The sequence below is a fragment of the Petromyzon marinus genome, chromosome 39 (genome assembly GCF_048934315.1).
Source record: "Petromyzon marinus isolate PM22_M1 ecotype Great Lakes invasive population chromosome 39, UKy_Petmar_22M1.pri1.0, whole genome shotgun sequence".
Classification (NCBI taxonomy): Eukaryota; Metazoa; Chordata; class Hyperoartia; order Petromyzontiformes; family Petromyzontidae; genus Petromyzon; species Petromyzon marinus.
In genome coordinates this window covers 11833923-11850721 of record NC_133705.1, presented here as the reverse complement: position 1 = coordinate 11850721, position 16799 = coordinate 11833923, and the positions used below count along the sequence as shown (strand labels likewise).

At 46.3% G+C, this 16799-nt stretch overlaps 2 protein-coding genes across 3 annotated transcripts; one reads left to right on the top strand and one right to left on the bottom strand.

The window, feature by feature from the left end:
- Positions 1 to 1250: 1250 nt before the first annotated feature.
- On the bottom strand, positions 1251 to 5766 carry LOC116950485 (male-enhanced antigen 1). The gene is made up of 3 exons (XM_076072927.1): positions 5163 to 5766; positions 3390 to 3495; positions 1251 to 2406 (listed from the first exon to the last, which is right to left on the bottom strand). Exons 1-3 carry the CDS (start codon positions 5478 to 5480, stop codon positions 2264 to 2266), a joined length of 567 nt encoding a protein of 188 aa, XP_075929042.1. The 5' UTR covers positions 5481 to 5766; the 3' UTR covers positions 1251 to 2263.
- SLIRP (SRA stem-loop interacting RNA binding protein) lies at positions 4404 to 16314 on the top strand. 2 transcript variants are annotated; one of them, XM_076072926.1, is made up of 4 exons: positions 4404 to 4915; positions 13240 to 13298; positions 15122 to 15229; positions 16141 to 16314. In XM_076072926.1, the coding sequence occupies exons 1-4, from the start codon at positions 4891 to 4893 to the stop codon at positions 16222 to 16224; spliced, it is 276 nt and encodes a 91-aa protein (XP_075929041.1). In that variant the 5' UTR covers positions 4404 to 4890; the 3' UTR covers positions 16225 to 16314. The 2 variants fall into 2 exon arrangements, with proteins under 2 accessions (XP_075929041.1, XP_075929040.1); XM_076072925.1 differs by lacking the exon at positions 4404 to 4915 and adding an exon at positions 9488 to 9765.
- The last annotated feature ends 485 nt before the right edge of the window (positions 16315 to 16799 follow it).

Genomic DNA, 16799 nt, shown 5'->3' with positions numbered 1-16799 from the left:
GAAGCTCTCCAATGCAGTCGTTTCGGCTTGTACCACGTGATGTCCAACGTTTATCTGCACGTGCTGGGAGCAGTTCTTCAGTTTCTGAAGAAGCGGCTCCCAGCACGTCGAGGAGAAACTGTTGGATGTCAACGTGCGGTACGATCCGAAAAAACGTCGAGAGCTAGTGGAAACTGTGCGTGTTCCAAGTTGAACTTATTCAATTAAATTTGAGTGCAAAGCAGATGTCTGACCTTTCATACAGCATGGTTGCCCTTGTAAACATACAATTATTTGAGCATTTCACGTTGTATGTGTTTGGTAAAAAAAAATTTGATCAATAAAAACAAACTTAATTAAAACATACATTATGATGTGGATATATGGAATTCTATACTTAGGGGTAGAATTGTTATTCTTGTCCGTCGTACCAGTTTGGAAATTATAAATACCCATTAGTAAACAAGGTGAAGTAAAAATGCTGTAAATTTTTATATCTTAAAATTTACAACTCTATCGAGAAAATTTATCATGGAAATACAAGTTATATTTCTTGGACACTTCATGAAAAAACAAGAGACTGAATGTTTTAACTGAGAAAAACACATTCCTGCGGAGGGAGCTGGTAGGAACGTTGGGTTGCTCGATCAATGGCCAGGGTCAACTGCGGCACGTGGTGTGTTCCGCAAATATGCCCGACTGTGAGGGTGGGCACAAGCCGGCGTGAGGTTAAACGTTGAGTTTTATAAGGGCACCACGGGGTGACCAGCCCCTCCCCACCCAGCCCCACCCCTCCCACCCCCTACCCTCCCTACCCTCCCCACCGTCCCCACCCAGCCCCTCCCCACCCTCCCCTCCCCACCCAGTGTTGCACAATTAACCAAAAATATCACTCAACATTTGCATGAAAATAAAAATATCGCCCTTCATAGCACGATAAAAGGCCATTTTCCCAAAAAGTAAATTTTTAAAAATATTTTTTTAAAGGCAGTGTGGTTGAGTGCATTGAGTATTCAATATACAAAATATTAAGTATTAAATAAAGTGTTAAACTTTCACCAACAATGATGGGGGCCCTCCTGAAAAAAGTATTGAGACTCAGTGAGGCCATACTTGGGCACATTAGGTTATTATTTTTTTATTTTTATAAATTAAGTTTAAATGAGCACAGATTAACTCTCCCAAATTGTGCACTGTAATTATTTCAAACGATGGCATGAAATCTACTGACCTCCACGTACATTTGTTACACTTACACGCAGTACAACACACCGAGTGGAATGCATATTTATTGCAATTAACGTGGTCATATGTACTGCGAGTTTGGTTTCAAATCAAAACACAGCGTAATCAGCAGTTTCCTCGACAAAGCTTTTACATTACAACTCGAGAGGGCTACCGCCAATGTTCTACAATGGACAGTAACCAGGGATTAATTTCAGAAGTATCTGTCTGGGGTGGAATGGGGTTGACAGATGGTGAATCACTGTTGGGTGGGAGATTAGGATAGCCCAGAAAATAATCCATGGGATATTAAGCCCTGACGATAACCTTTGGTGTACTGTTTGAGATAAAAGCTTTACTTTTTCACCTTTAAAAAGATTTGAAAGTAGATTTTGTATGCGTGAAGAAAAATGAATGAAACACCCATGGTGAGGAGTCGCCAGACAGAAACACATTAACCTTTAAGGCGACACACGTAATTTATAGCTTGTTTAATCTGCGTTAGGCGTTACAACCAAGAAATAATGACCAGCGTGAAGTATGGTAAGGAAGGTATGGTAAAATGACTCCCATAACTGACATGGTGTGGGGAGGCCTCCAACATGCAGTGGAATGACAAACGGCCGTTAAATATGGTTATCACCAAGGAGTGTGCGGAGTCTGTGACAGGTTTAGTGTGAAAAGACTGGCCTACAACTTGCAAGGTAGGGCACTGTTTCCTGCATCAACCCTAATTCCAGTTTGAATAACAGCCAGGTAAACTCTCTGGGCCACCCTGCATAATGCAGCAGTTGCCAATGTACGAGTAGTAATATGTTTTTGGGTTGTACTGTGTTTGCCATGACGTACAAGGTTTCGCTCCATGTTTTGGGAGCTTCTTCAGTTTCTAAAGAAGCTCCCAGCACGTGGAGTGCAACGTCTGGAAGTCATGCCGAATAAATGTGGTATAACCCAAAAACACATTGAAGGGCTATACAGTACGACCGCGAAAACCTACGAAGTCGTACGCGAGTAATTTTGCCTCCGATGCGAGGATGAGTGTGCAAAAGTGAATCTCCACTCATTTCTCAGTGGCGTTATTCCGCGGTTGCAGCGTCTTGGACACCATGTCCTTCCACTGCTCGTCGGAGAGCTCCTGTGCCCAGCCCGGCACGGCAGGCAGCTTCACCATAGCCATTGTCTTCTTCACCAACTCGACATGCTCTGCACAGCAAACACGTGTACGCGCGCACACACCTCCGATTAGCACCAATCAGAATATTTATCAGAAGCTTAATTTAGACTGGAGGAATCTAAAGAGCTATGAAGCTCTTTTTCACAGATGTCCGGTAATTGATACGTCCATAATAAAGCATGGGTGGGGAGCCTATGGCCCACGGGACACATATGGCCCATGACTTCAATTTACACAGCCTGTGGCCACATCTGGTCTCCCACTTGAAAATGGCCCTCATATTGATATTTACTGGCGATTCAAGCATTTTAGCCACAATAACTGGATTTTATTTTAGTCTATTAGCTGATGTCTTCTCTATACGTCTGTCAATTATGTACTCGAGGGGAAGATGTTTGACCTGGCAAACACTTTCTATGTATAGCACTCTCAGTCACTACTGTCACTGCAAGGGCCTTTTGGTATGACAGGAGTTACTGAGATGTATGTGTTAATTTCTGACCAACCGGAAAATGTTCCCCATCGCTGTAATAAAGGATGGGTATATACAGTGATCTAATGTGCCTATAAATAATGATTTTTTTTTATCTAAGCCAACCGTGCCAATTGCAAACTACCTGGTAGGACATATGGATAAAAAAACATGGGCACTGATGAAATAAACTTGAACAAAAGCTGAAAAGTACACTAAAAAGTCAATACATATGGAAGACTATTTCCTGCATGAGATGCAGTCGCCACATTGGGCATGGTGCATGTGAACTCGTCTCATGAGACAAAACCCAACTCTGAGATTGCTGCACTTTTCCACATGCCTTTCCATGGATATTAATTTAATTCGTAGAGCTCGAATTTACACCAAATTTGCAAAATTGGTGACTAGCATGAGACCATCAACCAACTCATTTGAGAACCCAGGTTAATCAAGGGTGCCGGTTCAATACCCCGACTCCTGAGCTACCTGGCCTTCCCACTTGATATATAAACATCGGGTTATCAAGCACACATGTACCGTTGTCCATGTTGATGGCCTGGCTGGAACAAGCACCTGCAGCCTCTGCATCATCAACTTCATCCTCACTGTCTGCTGGTGGTGGGGGTAGGTACAGCCCCATATCCTGCAACATCAACCACAAAATAAGGTAAATGACTCTGCTGTCTGCCCATCTTGTTGATATTTCTAAGCTTTGTCTCCAATGTTATCATCATTGTGCATGCTATCTATGTCATGGGACAAAATACCCATTCGAATCTCGTACAGCAGTGCGACCCTTCATTTTTTGAGAACGGTGCACGGAAGTGGATATCGCAGAGCTACCTGAGATCCCATAAAGTTACCTCTGGTCCAAAAAGTAGGAGACAGCACTTTCCCACCCGCCCTGCCACATACAGGAATGTTTGCCGCATGACGGTGAAACTGATGTTTTTTATTCTATGAGCCGGAATTAGCCTGCGACGTGGGCAGGGGATAGTAATACAGCAAGTGGGAAAGTGGGCCTATTTGCGTGTTATCCACTCGTATGTGTGGTGGGTTTTCTCTAGGCACCGTGGTTTCCTACAGCGTGATTGAATGGAATTCATGAAAACATCCCAATGTAGCAGGGCCCTCCTGGAAAAAAAGTCTAGAAACTCAGTGAGAATTTGCTTAATGTACATGAGCAAGGTTCTTCTACCAAAATAACAACAGGAGCCATTTCTTTCGAATTCGGCAAAAAAATAAAACTGAACATTTCACGAGCCCCAGTGCACTTGGTGAATAGGAGACGGCGGTCCTTAATAAATAACGTCATGAAGCAGCCCTTAAAGAGCCACACGTAGCTCCAACGCCGCTGGTTGCAGACCCCTGTACATGACTGATATTCGTATTATCAATAATAAGGATCTGACCAAATATCCAAAATGTGGGACCCCTTGGGTTAAAGGATTTGAGACTTTCCTGGATAGATATCAGGATTTTTTTTAATTTAAAGCTTTCGTGACTGCAGTAATTCATATTCTTAGCTCTTTCGGTAAAGTCACGTTGATCAGGATTATTATGCACAGATTTACAGTACTTTATATCAAAACAATCCTGAACAAAAATAGCCCCCGATATTACGACTGACGCAGCTGTTATTAATGACCATTTGTGTTACAATGGTATTGCAATGACAGTTGTTACAATGACAGTAATTACAATGCCCTTTACTATGACTGACGTTACAAAGATTGTTGTCAATGTTAGAAGAATTACTGTTACAATGTTAACTATATGACAGTTACACAATGGCAGTTGCTGTAAAATGTTATTACAATGACACAGATAAGTATCGCAACAGTCGTTACAATGTTATTATTATTTTACTACAACCAGTTGTAGTAACCATCGTAAACAACGCGTTACGCCACAACATCAGAATACTGTATGTATTGTTTATAGTGGAGAAATCAGATGAGCTATAAAGCTTTTTTTCCTCACACGTCCAGTCGGGTAGGGGTCTGAACTTTACAGCAACAAACAATACAAAGACACGATGAGGCGTGAAAAGCATAGGACAGGTGAGCACATTACGAATACACACACACACAAATAAAACTAAACTATATTATTTTACCAGATAAGGCCCACTGAGCTATAAGCTTGGTTTTGCTTTCTTTCCACAAGCGGCCTGGGCCGCAAGCGATAGCTCGATCAAAGTGGGCTTCCTATCATCATCGTCGTCACGCGGACACCGACATCAGTAACCAAATCATCTAAATGCCTCGTCGTTGTTGTTGATTCTAAATCTTAAATAACATCCGTCACCCGCAAGGTCTGCTCGATGTTCTCGGGACTCGTTTGCCCGACGCCTTCGCCGCCGTCCTCCTCCTCCTCCTCGGGCTCCTGGGCGAGCGGCAGGTAGCCGAGTCCCGCTTCGACTCCCGGCCCGCCGGGCCCCGCGGGCGCCTCCTCCGTGTCGCTGTCGCCGCCGCCGCCGTCACCACTGCCGCCGCTGTTGTTGTCACTGTTGTTGTCACTGCTGTCACTGCTGCTGCTGGACCAGCTGGGGGGCTCGCTCCTCACCACTTCTCCCATAGGCGTCTCTCTGCGGGGGCCCATGGCACTAGGAGACACCGCCGCCATGCGCCACACACACACACAGACAGACACACACCCTCACCCACCCACTTCACTCGCCTCTCTTAAACTTTCCCTACAGAGCCTGGGCAAGTTATTTGTTTTTGTTTAATCCGTGTCCCTGAATTTCAACGACCCTGCTGCTGCTACTGCTGCGGGAGGGGAGGGGATGGAGGGGAGAGGGATCGTTGCGATCCTCGGCTCTTCTGGCCTTGCTCCCCTCTTGGCCGCGGCTCCGTCACGTCAACAAAAATCGCCGTGGCGTCGGATTTGTGAGCTTCTTACAGCCCGCTGGCCTGTGGGTGGCGTTGTCATGAACCTCGAGGCATCTCCTCACTCCACACGGCCCCCCCACGGAACGTTATCGAAGGGGCAGGCAACGAACAGCACTGTTTAACACGTGGGCTGCATTGGTATTGTTGCTGGATTGGCATTGTTGCTGCATTGGCAGTGTTGCTACATTGGCACTGTTGCTGCATTGGCATTGTTGCTGCAATGGCATTGTTGTTACATTGGCATTGTTTCTACATTGGCATTGTTGCTGCATTGGCATTGTTGCTGCATTGGCAGTGTTGCTACATTGGCATTGTTGCTGCATTGGCAGTGTTGCTACATTGGCATTGTTGCTGCAATGGCATTGTTGCTGCATTGGCATTGTTGCTGCATTGGCATTGTTGCTGCATTGGCATTGTTGCTGCATTGGCATTGTTGCTGCATTGGCATTGCTGCAACATTGGCATTGCTGCTGCATTGGCATTGTTGCTGCATTGGCATTGTTGCTGCATTGGCATTGTTGCTGCATTGGCATTGTTGCTGCATTGGCATTGTTGCTACATTGGCATTGCTGCAACATTGGCATTGCTGCTGCATTGGCATTGTTGCTGCATTGGCATTGTTGCTGCATTGGCATTGTTGCTGCATTGGCATTGTTGCTACATTAGCATTGTTGCTGCATTGGCATTGTTGCTGCATTGGCAGTGTTGCTACATTGGCATTGTTGCTGCATTGGCATTGTTGCTGCATTGGCATTGCTGCTACATTGGCACTGTTGCTGCATTGGCATTGCTGCTACATTGGCATTGTTGCTACATTGGCATTGCTGCTACATTGGCATTGTTGCTACATTGGCACTGTTGCTGCATTGCCACTGTTGCTGCATTGGCATTGTTGTTGTATTGGCATTGATGCTACATTGGCATTGTTGCTGCATTGGCATTGCTGCTGCATTGGCACTGCTGCTACATTGGCATTGCTGCTACATTGGCATTGCTGCTGCATTGGCACTGTTGCTGCATTGGCATTGCTGCTACATTGACATTGTTGCTGCATTAGCACTTGTGCACCGCCCGTGCTCCTGGTGTTGTTGATACACCTGGGCTACGCCCATCCCCAGACCTTTATAAACAGTTTGCCTTTAGAGGCTGACCCCTTTACCTGATGACGACCGCTTGTGTTGCGATCGAAACGTCGTGATTTGTTTTATTTTATATTTCCAACTACGTGACTTTACCGAAAGAACCAAAGAGTAAGGATTCCTGCAGTCACGAAAGCTTCAAATCAACGTCGGCTTTCGCGACCAATGTCATCCTCAAATCTGTCTGTCTGCCTGATGATGCTAGTTGTAATTACTGGAGAAACGTCGTACTCAGATTGTAAATGTCGTGGTACTAGCAACGAATGAGCATCTTCTGTTTACGTGACAAACCTTACTAATTGTCCGTGTCGGTTGGTGGTGGGTTAAACGACACATTTATATTTACGCGATCTAACCAAAAAAAACTGTATTATGAACTAATGGCACTGTTTACATTTTCTTCTTTCGTACGACTGATGTAGATTTCAGAGTAACAACTTACAATTTCACATTCAGGTGGTCAATCCCAGATAACAGCGTGAGGAGCAAGCGGAGTGGTATCGTCACTGCGATGTCTCTTTTGTCTTTGTGGATCGGGCCATCTGTTCTGAATGGCCACAGTCGCACACTACTACTACCGGAATTTTTAAGTTTCAATTTGGGCATCAGGGTATCCCGGCATCTACTGCTGCCACGGTTTGTGCGGTGGACGCGGTTTAGGGTGGACCATTAGCTTCGCCGATCAAATTGTGGAGATGAGCACGCGTAATTTTTTCAATTTAATTTATTTTCGTATTGTCAGATCGCCGTGTAAGCGCAAATGTGTGTCGTGCACACCGCCCTCTTCCATCCACCCGACACGGCCAGTGAATAAAGTTTGTTAAAAAAATACATGTGACGATTCCATACGTGTCAACCTCTATGGGTCACCAGTATTCTTGGACAGGGAAATTGAGTTTTAAGGTCCATACGGCGTACAGCCGTTTCAAAATACGGGCAAATTTTTTTTGTCTCTTTGTGTTTCTCCCATGTGATGGGACTTTGTAGGATGAACGTTGGGATTTATATTTGGCACGGGGTGACCAATAAGGTCTGAATTGGTCTGTAATAAGTTAGGGCACTGATAAGGGGTTGACAGGTATGGTAACGTGAGCTGTACTCTTTGGATTTATTCGGTAAAGTCACGTAGATGAGGATCATTGGTGTATAATTAAGTATGAATCTTGCTATATAAAATTACGACATTATAAATCCATATGGTAACCTAAAACAATATTAAATAAACTTACTGATCGTATCTCATGGGACCTCCTTTGCCAGTACCAAAATATGAGAATAGGTATTTTACTGGTAGGAACCTCCTGGTTACACCACCAGCCCACAGGGGATTATTGTGTACGTCCGTCGTGCATCCAAAAATGGGAGGGGTGGGGCTGGGTGGAGAGGGGAGGGTGGGGAGGGGCTGGGTGGGGAGGGGCTGGGTGGGGAGGGGAGGGTGGGGAGGGGCTGGGTGGGGAGGGTGGGGAGGGGCTGGGTGGGGAGGGGAGGGTGGGGAGGGGCTGGGTGGGGAGGGTGGGGAGGGTGGGGAGGGGCTAGGTGGGGAGGGTGGGGAGGGGCTGGGTGGGGAGGGGAGGGTGGGGAGGGTGGGGCTGGGTGGGGAGGGGCTGGGTGGGGGGTGGGAGGGGTGGGGCTGGGTGTGGAGGGGCTGGTCACCCCGTGGTGCCCTTATAAAACTCAACGTTTAACCTACTCACGCCGGCTTGTGCCCGCCCTCACAGTCGGGCATATTGTGCTGAACACACCACGTGGTGCCGCCGTTGTTGACCCTGGCCATTGGCCGAGCAACCCAACGTTCCTACCAGCTCCCTCCGCAGGAGAATATTTCCCCTTTTTGTCTGGCAACAAAACATATTTTACAAGGAATAAAAACAAACATACTCTGATAATAGACCAGAGGACGCCAAAAGGCGTTTGGGCGTCCTCTGGTCTAACACCGTTTTGAGACGAGGCTCAAAAGAAAGCCGTCTCTTGCGTGTTGACCAATCAGTTTCACAGACAAGGCATATATTATCAGGGTATGTTTTTTTGTTTGCATTCTGACCACAAATATTGTGGTTAATGCAGACATGATTCCTTGTCAAAGGTGTTTTTTTTTGTTGCCAGAAACAAGGGAGGAAAAAACCCTATTCTCTCTTACTGATCGTAAGCAAAGCGGGTTTCCAAGAGTAACCAGCGAGCGGGTCACGTTGTGCGTGCAGTGTCCCTTGAATATTGTTTTTTATTCGCTTGCAGTTACAAGCAAGCTAGTTAGGAGTATACCTCACACAACGGACATTTGGTTAAAATATCGACGTTTACTATTCGTACATTCATTATCTCATAACCATGCTAAGTGGGGTGATACGCTCGGTTGAAACTAAATTTAACAAGGTGGGGGGATGGGGGTACAGGGGCCAAAAAATGTTGAGAACCATTCCAGTCTATTGGGCATCTGTGGAGGGGAAGAGCTTTGTAGCTCATCGGATTCCTCCACTATAAATAATAAACATTCCCATTCTGTTAGCTGCAGCGTGCGAGGTGAAAGGTTAAAGGTCGCGGGGCCGGGGGCAGCCGCCATCTTACTACCCCTCACGTCGACCAATCGCAACGGCCTCGCACGCTGTCACGTGCGCGCCGATCGGCCAATGGGCGCGCGCGGCGCTTACGAGAGTCGCGTGGCTTTGGTGACCCCCAAAACCCCTCCACGTGTGGCGCGTTCAGTGCCTGCCCAACCACGACCCCTGTGCATCAGCTCTCCCCCTGTGCATCAGCTCTCCCCCTGCGCGTTAGCTCTCCCCCTGTGCGTTAGTTCTCTCTCCCGCGTTGAGTGTCAACGGTCAAGCATGGCGCGCGCGATGGAGCTGTTCGTGACGCGGCTGCCGTGGATGGTGGCGAACAGTGAGTGGCTTGCAGCCGCCCCTGCCGAGTGACGGCTGTGCCCGTGCCCACACGTGTGTGTGTGTGTGTGTGAGACCTCGTGTCCCCTGTGTACACGTGTGTCTCTGGTCTCCGTGTACACGTGTGTCTCCTCTCTGGTTCACGGTATCCGTGTGTCTCCTCTCTGGTTCACGGTATCCGTGTGTCTCCTCTCTGGTTCACGCTATCCGTGTGTCTCCTCTCTGGTTCACGCTATCCGTGTGTCTCCTCTCTGGTTCACGCTATCCGTGTGTCTCCTCTCTGCTTCACGGTATCCGTGTGTCTAACCCCCCCACCCCTGTACATGCGTGTCTCCGACCTCCGTGCACATGTTTGTGTCCGCTGATCCCCGTGACCCGTGTATCTAACCCCGGTTTTTGGACGTGCGTCTCTGGTCGCCGGTACCCGGTGTGTCTAATGTATGTGTGTTGAACTTCTTCCGCACCGTACGTAGCCAACCGTGCTAATCGGATGTGCGGCGGGGTGTGTGGGGGGGGGGAAAGACAACAAACTAAACACAAGCCCCCGATGTACACGCGTGTCTCTGACCTCCATGTACACGCGTGACTCCGTAAGTCTTGGTCGACAGAGCACGCGACCCCGTGTCAATGCTCACTCGGGGAAGCAGCGATGAGCTTTGTCCAGAATGTGGCAATGCATTTGCCCCCCCCCCCTCCTTTAACTTACAACCGTATAAAAGATGCGTGAGGTCTCGTCATGTTTCTTCATCTCAGCAGCGTTGAGCCTGGTTCGTGCGTGGGTTAAGGTGACCACAATACGAGCGGTCAGTAGAGGGCAGTGCATCTAAAGCCATTGTGTAGCGTGGTCCAGATGTTTCGTGACCCCCCAGTTAATTGACCCGGAACATTTTTTTTCTCTTTGCATATTAATTTCTGTTTTAAATAAACCTTAAAACATAATAAGTGTTATTAAATTAAATGGGGCTGTAGGGGGGGGGAGGTCACAATACATCTGGACCATCCTGTACTATCCTCCACAATGTCTTTGTTCTCCACCTTAAACCTGCACTGACCAGTCTGGAGAAGTATGGCCAAATAACCCCCACGACCCCACACTGCGTGGGGTGTACTGACAAGTCCTCTACTTCTCCTCGTACCTGTACAACTAGAGGCGCAATTACATTTATGTTCGTGGTCAGTAGAGGGAGCTGCTGTCACAAGTGTTTTCAGAAAGACAACAAAAACATTCCTCAATACCACTGCCTTAGTCATTGTCCTGATCTTCGGCAATGTTATCGACGAATGTGTTTAATTGTTTTTTGTTGGTTGTGCTTGCTCACGACTGCCAACGCGGTATCACCAAATAATTTAGAAACTAGACACGCGTCACGGTTATCAAGCAGCAGTGTTCATATCTCGTGAATGTGTTGACTGCACTCTGTGGAACGGTAATTCAATATCTAATCGCAGTTGCTAAGCAGAGGCCTGCAGCTCTATGGGATGGAGCGCCCAGCCGATGAGAAACACTCTCGCATGATGATAGGACTATTCTCGAATAGGAGAAGGTTTGTGTGTGTTTTTTTTGGAAAAAGAGACGAGGTTCTAAAGTCAAGCACAATAAGGAAGAGAAATTGCTGTGTCCTGCAGCGTACACTAAAATGTGGATGTGTAAAGCATAATAATGCTACGGCATGTGATCTTGACATGCAAAGACCGGAGGAGAGGGGAGGGGGGGGCATATTTAGTTGTAGAGAAAGACAGTCGCATTCATAGAGGTGAAAGGGCGCTCTTGAGTGTGGACTAGAGCAGGGTAGGACATTGAGCACAGTACGGATGAAAGGAAACAATCTGGTAGAACGAGTCTGACATCGGTAGAGCTGTCAAGGTGTGACGTATCGGCCTGCTCGAGTCAGCTGATATCGTTGTATTATACTGCCTGCGAACTGGAGGCTTTTAGATGGAATAGACCGATGGATAAGCAGTTTCTGTCCTGCTGTGGTGCTGTTCATTTACAGACTTACTTGAGGATGCCTGCTTCATTGATCAAGTGATGCATGGTGCTGTTGTCACGAGCAAACGTGTGTTTAATTAATTAGTTCCAACATTTAGTTTTTGCACCATTACATCTCATTAATGTCACAGGATGAGGAACCCGTTCGGATCTCTTGCAAAACAGGATAATAGCCCATGGAGGCAGATTCTACAGATATCTTGCAAGTGAACTGTCGTTCACACAGTAGGGGGGCCAGCACTTTTCCCACCTGCCTGGCATGACATTCAAAACCGATATATTTATTCCCAGAGATGGACATTTTCCAAATTAAATGGAAAACCGAGTTTTTCATGCATTAAATCATGAATCGACCTATCATTACATCTCTACTCATCTCCCCATTCATTCCCAACCTTTTGCATTATGCAAAACTAGCAGTTCCTAAAGAACTACATTGGGTCTCAAGTTGTCTCTTGGTCTCACTGATGCTGCCTATTCGTTGGTCAAATTTGCTCAATTAGTTTGATGGTAACTTCAGACAAGAGGACCACAATCTAGCTCTTCAGGAGTTGTTTTTTTTCTCACAGTGAGAGACCGATGACGTAATCTCCAGCCAACAATTCTTGGCACCAGTAATTAATGTGCAGACTAATTGCTTTAATAATTTGTAGCTAATTTGAAACTTCTGGATTTGCTCCATAAAATCGTCGCCATTGACGTAACCTGGCGTATGACGTCAAAGCGGCTGAAGGGTTAATTTTACGCGTCGCTAACTCCTCGCAAATTAGTGGGCAGCTGGATGAATGGAACTGCTGCCGGTTGTCATAGATAGAAGGCCGCCAAATAACTTATTACATTCTTAGATGTCAGCGTGGCAGTCCCCTTCGTGACAACACTGCAAATCTGACGTGTGTGTGTGTTTTTTTTGTCCCATTAACTGTGTGGGCGGTTCCACAGTTTCGAACGTACGTTTCAGACACTTAAAAAAAGATGCGGGTAAATCGTTGGTAATGAAGTGGATTTTTACTTGCTCAGCACATTAGGACCGTCATTTAGTTAGGAATAGTTGGGTCCACCTCGATAAGGGAGAAATGCTCATAAAATATCGCGGTGTCAGATGTACTCGGGTGAACTCAAGTTTTTCATCTGTGCTGGGATGGTGGTGATGGGGCATGCAGTTTAGTGTGTCAGTCGATTAAATCATTCCATAAATTAACCATATGTTGTATTATGCCTGTTGAACTTCTTTCACACCATACGTAGGCAACTGTGCCTTCCAAATGACACTCACATGCTGATATAAAAAGTAAGAAGTCTCTTCATGATTGTACCAATGATTGCCCATATCTTTAAAGTGTTTGAAATGTCTGTCCATATTTGTAAAATAGGCCACCTGTATCCCAGCTTTTAGCACTCTTGCTGAAGGCAAGTGCCACTGGCAAGTCATTCTTTTCGTGCAGTGTGGCTGACTTGTGTTTGTGTCTTTTGCATTCTTTTTTTAAGGGGAAGTGAAGGCGTACTTCAGCCAATTTGGAGCCATCAAGAAATGCTATTTGCCATTCGTAAGTATTGCTTTTGTCTTCTCTACTAACCGCACTCTGATGGAACATGAGCTCCTTTGGCCACTGGATCACCCCTGACTTTCACCTTTTTTGTCTTTCCACAAATTATATTCCAATTATGCTATGGTGTTTTGCAACCCAACTGTGGACCGTATAGTAAACCACTGTGGTCTGCGCACGCTTCAACGGAGAAATAGCAAAACTACACAAACTCGCTTCTGAGGCCCTCTCGTGGCTAGCACACCTCGACATCGGCATTTAGCTCCTGAACATGTTGATGGGCATACACAAGAATATTATAGAATTGGTGGTATGTGACAACACGAAGTCTCCTTTCGGATTTCTAGTAGTGAGATATATTAGTTATATCTGCCATGCCCAAGTTGAAAGAGCCACTTTTCGATTACATTCTGGATGAATCGCATCTTTAAAGTTTATGTAATGGACTCCCAAACGCGTGGAAGCTGTCCATGGGGAACGTGGGAAAAAAGTTGAGGTTTTGTTGTTAACTCACGTTTTTATTCAAACAAACCGGAGGTTTCAATGAGCCAAGTATCTTGCATGCTCAATATTAAGACTCTCACCATAAAGCACTGATTAGGCTGTCTATACACAGCAACACAATCTCCAAGCGGTAGAGACCCTTGCTTGTCGCTTACGTTACAGTGTGTTTTATTTCCTTTTTTGGTTGCTCTACAAACATGAAGTCATTTGATACTTTCGTGTGCCACCTTGTACTGATGGCTTCGTTCCTAATCCATTATTATGAGGGCTGTGGTGGGGGTGAAGCGGTGGATGGCAGAGTGGTTACGACATTACACAATAAAGCTAATGATATGAGTTCCATTCCAGCCAAGGCTAGCATGAGTGGCGAGTGAAATCTAAACCAGTTCTAGGCACCCCCTCTTCACCAACCCGCACTGATCGGCATGGTCAAGTATGGTAAATCAACTAACATGGCATAGAAAGGCCTTCATCCAGCAGTAGATTGACAAAGGACTGTACACTTTCTTGGATTGCAATGATTTACGCCTCCCCCCATTCCTTGTTTCAATTAAATGTTGCAATTCAGGGTCACGATTTGATTACAGAGAGTATTTTTTAACATCCTCACAGTGGTCAAAATGGGCCTCTATGCGATGACACACCACACCACCACTTCTCAGAAAACCAAACATGCATACCGGCACACTTCAGAGCGCTTCCTACACCACAGTTTTTCCACAGAGGGGAATCGGCAGTGAATGTGGGGCTGCGGGATAAATAGGTTTCATAAACTATTCACCCACAGGCATCCTAGCGAATGTGGTGGCCTCTAGTTGCTGGCAACACATATACACATCTAAATACAGTCATCTTCCATTTATATAGGTGACATGGATAAAACAAAAACACAGATAATGCAAAACATGTAATTGAGGCTATGAAAACATCGTTTTTTTCTCACCTTCGTAGTATGGGGGAGAAGATATTGAATGGGTTCACTTACTGATGTTTGGGGTCACCGCGTCGCTGACCCTAGATGAGTGACGAGCGGCTCGTAATTAAACCAGCACGCGCATGAAAGGTGCGAATGAGCATGGTTCATGCGAAACACTGATAACCCACCCACGGGTCATGTAGAGTTAACTACACCTGGTTTCTTACACACATACACACCATTGAATGTGGGTGTTGCAAGCTAGCTTAAGCGATGCATTGATTCAACTCTGTTAGATTACAGTTACCTGCACGTCTAACTCTGGTTCTCTCAGTTGCCACCGCTGTACAGTGCAGGCCTGAGGACTCTAAACGGAAACGTTTGTTTTGTTTTGTGGATGCAGAATAAGGACACCGGCTTCCACAAGGGCACGTGTTGGATTTCCTTCATTTCGGAGAATAGCTTCAGGAACGCTTTGCAGAGAGAGGAGCACGTTATTGAGGGTGTCAAGGTAAAGGAGGGGTTTCCATCGCGATGTTCATAAATGGCTCTTTGCTGCTGCTGCTGTTGTGCGTAGGTTTTCACAGTTGTGCTGGTTAGCTCTCCGATGTGTTTTTGGGTTGTACCCTGTCTTGTTTGGGGTGATGTCTGACGATTTTCTGCACTTTTCTGGGAGCTTCATGAAAAAAAAAACTTCTTAAAATTTACATTTGTATACAGGGCCTCAGCTAGCTAGATTGCCTTGGATCAATTTGCCAGGAGTGAAACGTCGTGCATGGTGCTGTACATCACGCAGGGCAACCAGACACCACATCGGGGAGCTTCATCTTGCGCTTGCCACTGTACGTAGCCAACTGTACTAATCGGAGGTGTGGGGGAAGGACAACAAACTAAAAACAAAAAGCAGTTCTTAAGAAATGAGTTTTCAATCTAGATTTAAAAGTGCATAGCTCCAGTGGCTTCCTAATATCGGAAGGAAGAGCGTTCTAGATGGCCGCAAAAGCGCATCTATGTATCTATGTTGAACTTCTTTCGCACCATACATAGCCGTCCATGCTAATCAGAGTTGCAGGGGAAGGACAAGAAACTAAACAAAAACAGCAGTTCTAAAGAAATTAGTTTTCAATCTAGATTTTAAAGTGCATTGCTCCAGTGCCTTCCTAATATCGGAAGGAAGAACGTTCCAGACGTCCGCAGGAGTGCATTTGAAAAGGTCACGTGAAGGTCTCGTCAGTGTCATGGCAACGGCTTACACCTGATGAGGGTCCACGCAAGTGTCACGTGAGGGTCACGTGAGGTGTCACGTTGTGCCTGTCTACAGGACAGGCTGGGCACCCGTTATATAGAAACGTTTGCTTGGATGCGCCATTGCTGCTGCTGCTGCTGCGTGTGGTATTGACTCGGTTTGTCTTCCCCTTGCAGTTGGATGTCCGGGTGAACAGGAGTTTTAAAACAGACCTCACCGACGCCAACGGTGCCCCGAGCGAAGTCGACGGCGCACACTGAAAAAGCCACACTACGCGCTGTACACAGCACCGAGACACATGTCTCCGTCCTCAAGCAGTCATAATAAACTATTTACCATGAATACGTGAAGTCATTGTTTTGTCTTGTTCTGTCCATTTGTCTCAGAGTTTATTCGTATTCCCGTTCTGTGTCTTTTACAGAGGCCACAGGCTTCCAGCAGCAGTAACGGTCCTACATTGTTGGCCATCATAGTTTTAGATCCATCTCTTGGTGATGTTTCAATGTCATTTTCTGTCTGCTCCAGTGCCTCCTCCACTCGGTCCATCTACTCCGTCCCTTGCCTTTGCCGGTCCTCCTGTGTGCCTATTTCCAAGAATACAAATTGGATACTTGAGGTAGCCAAGTTGTTGCTTCTTCACCGTTTACCTTGACCGGTGACGATACAAGTTGCATCACATTCCTTGCCTATTGGGTAAGAACCCATTTAAGGAACCTGTGGAGCTGAAAAGCGCATCACGGCCATTGCCAATGACGTCACCGTATCTCACCATCACTTCCGTCAGATGCCATAATCAAAAACCGGTCTTCATCGTCCACCACGTCTTGCACTTGGT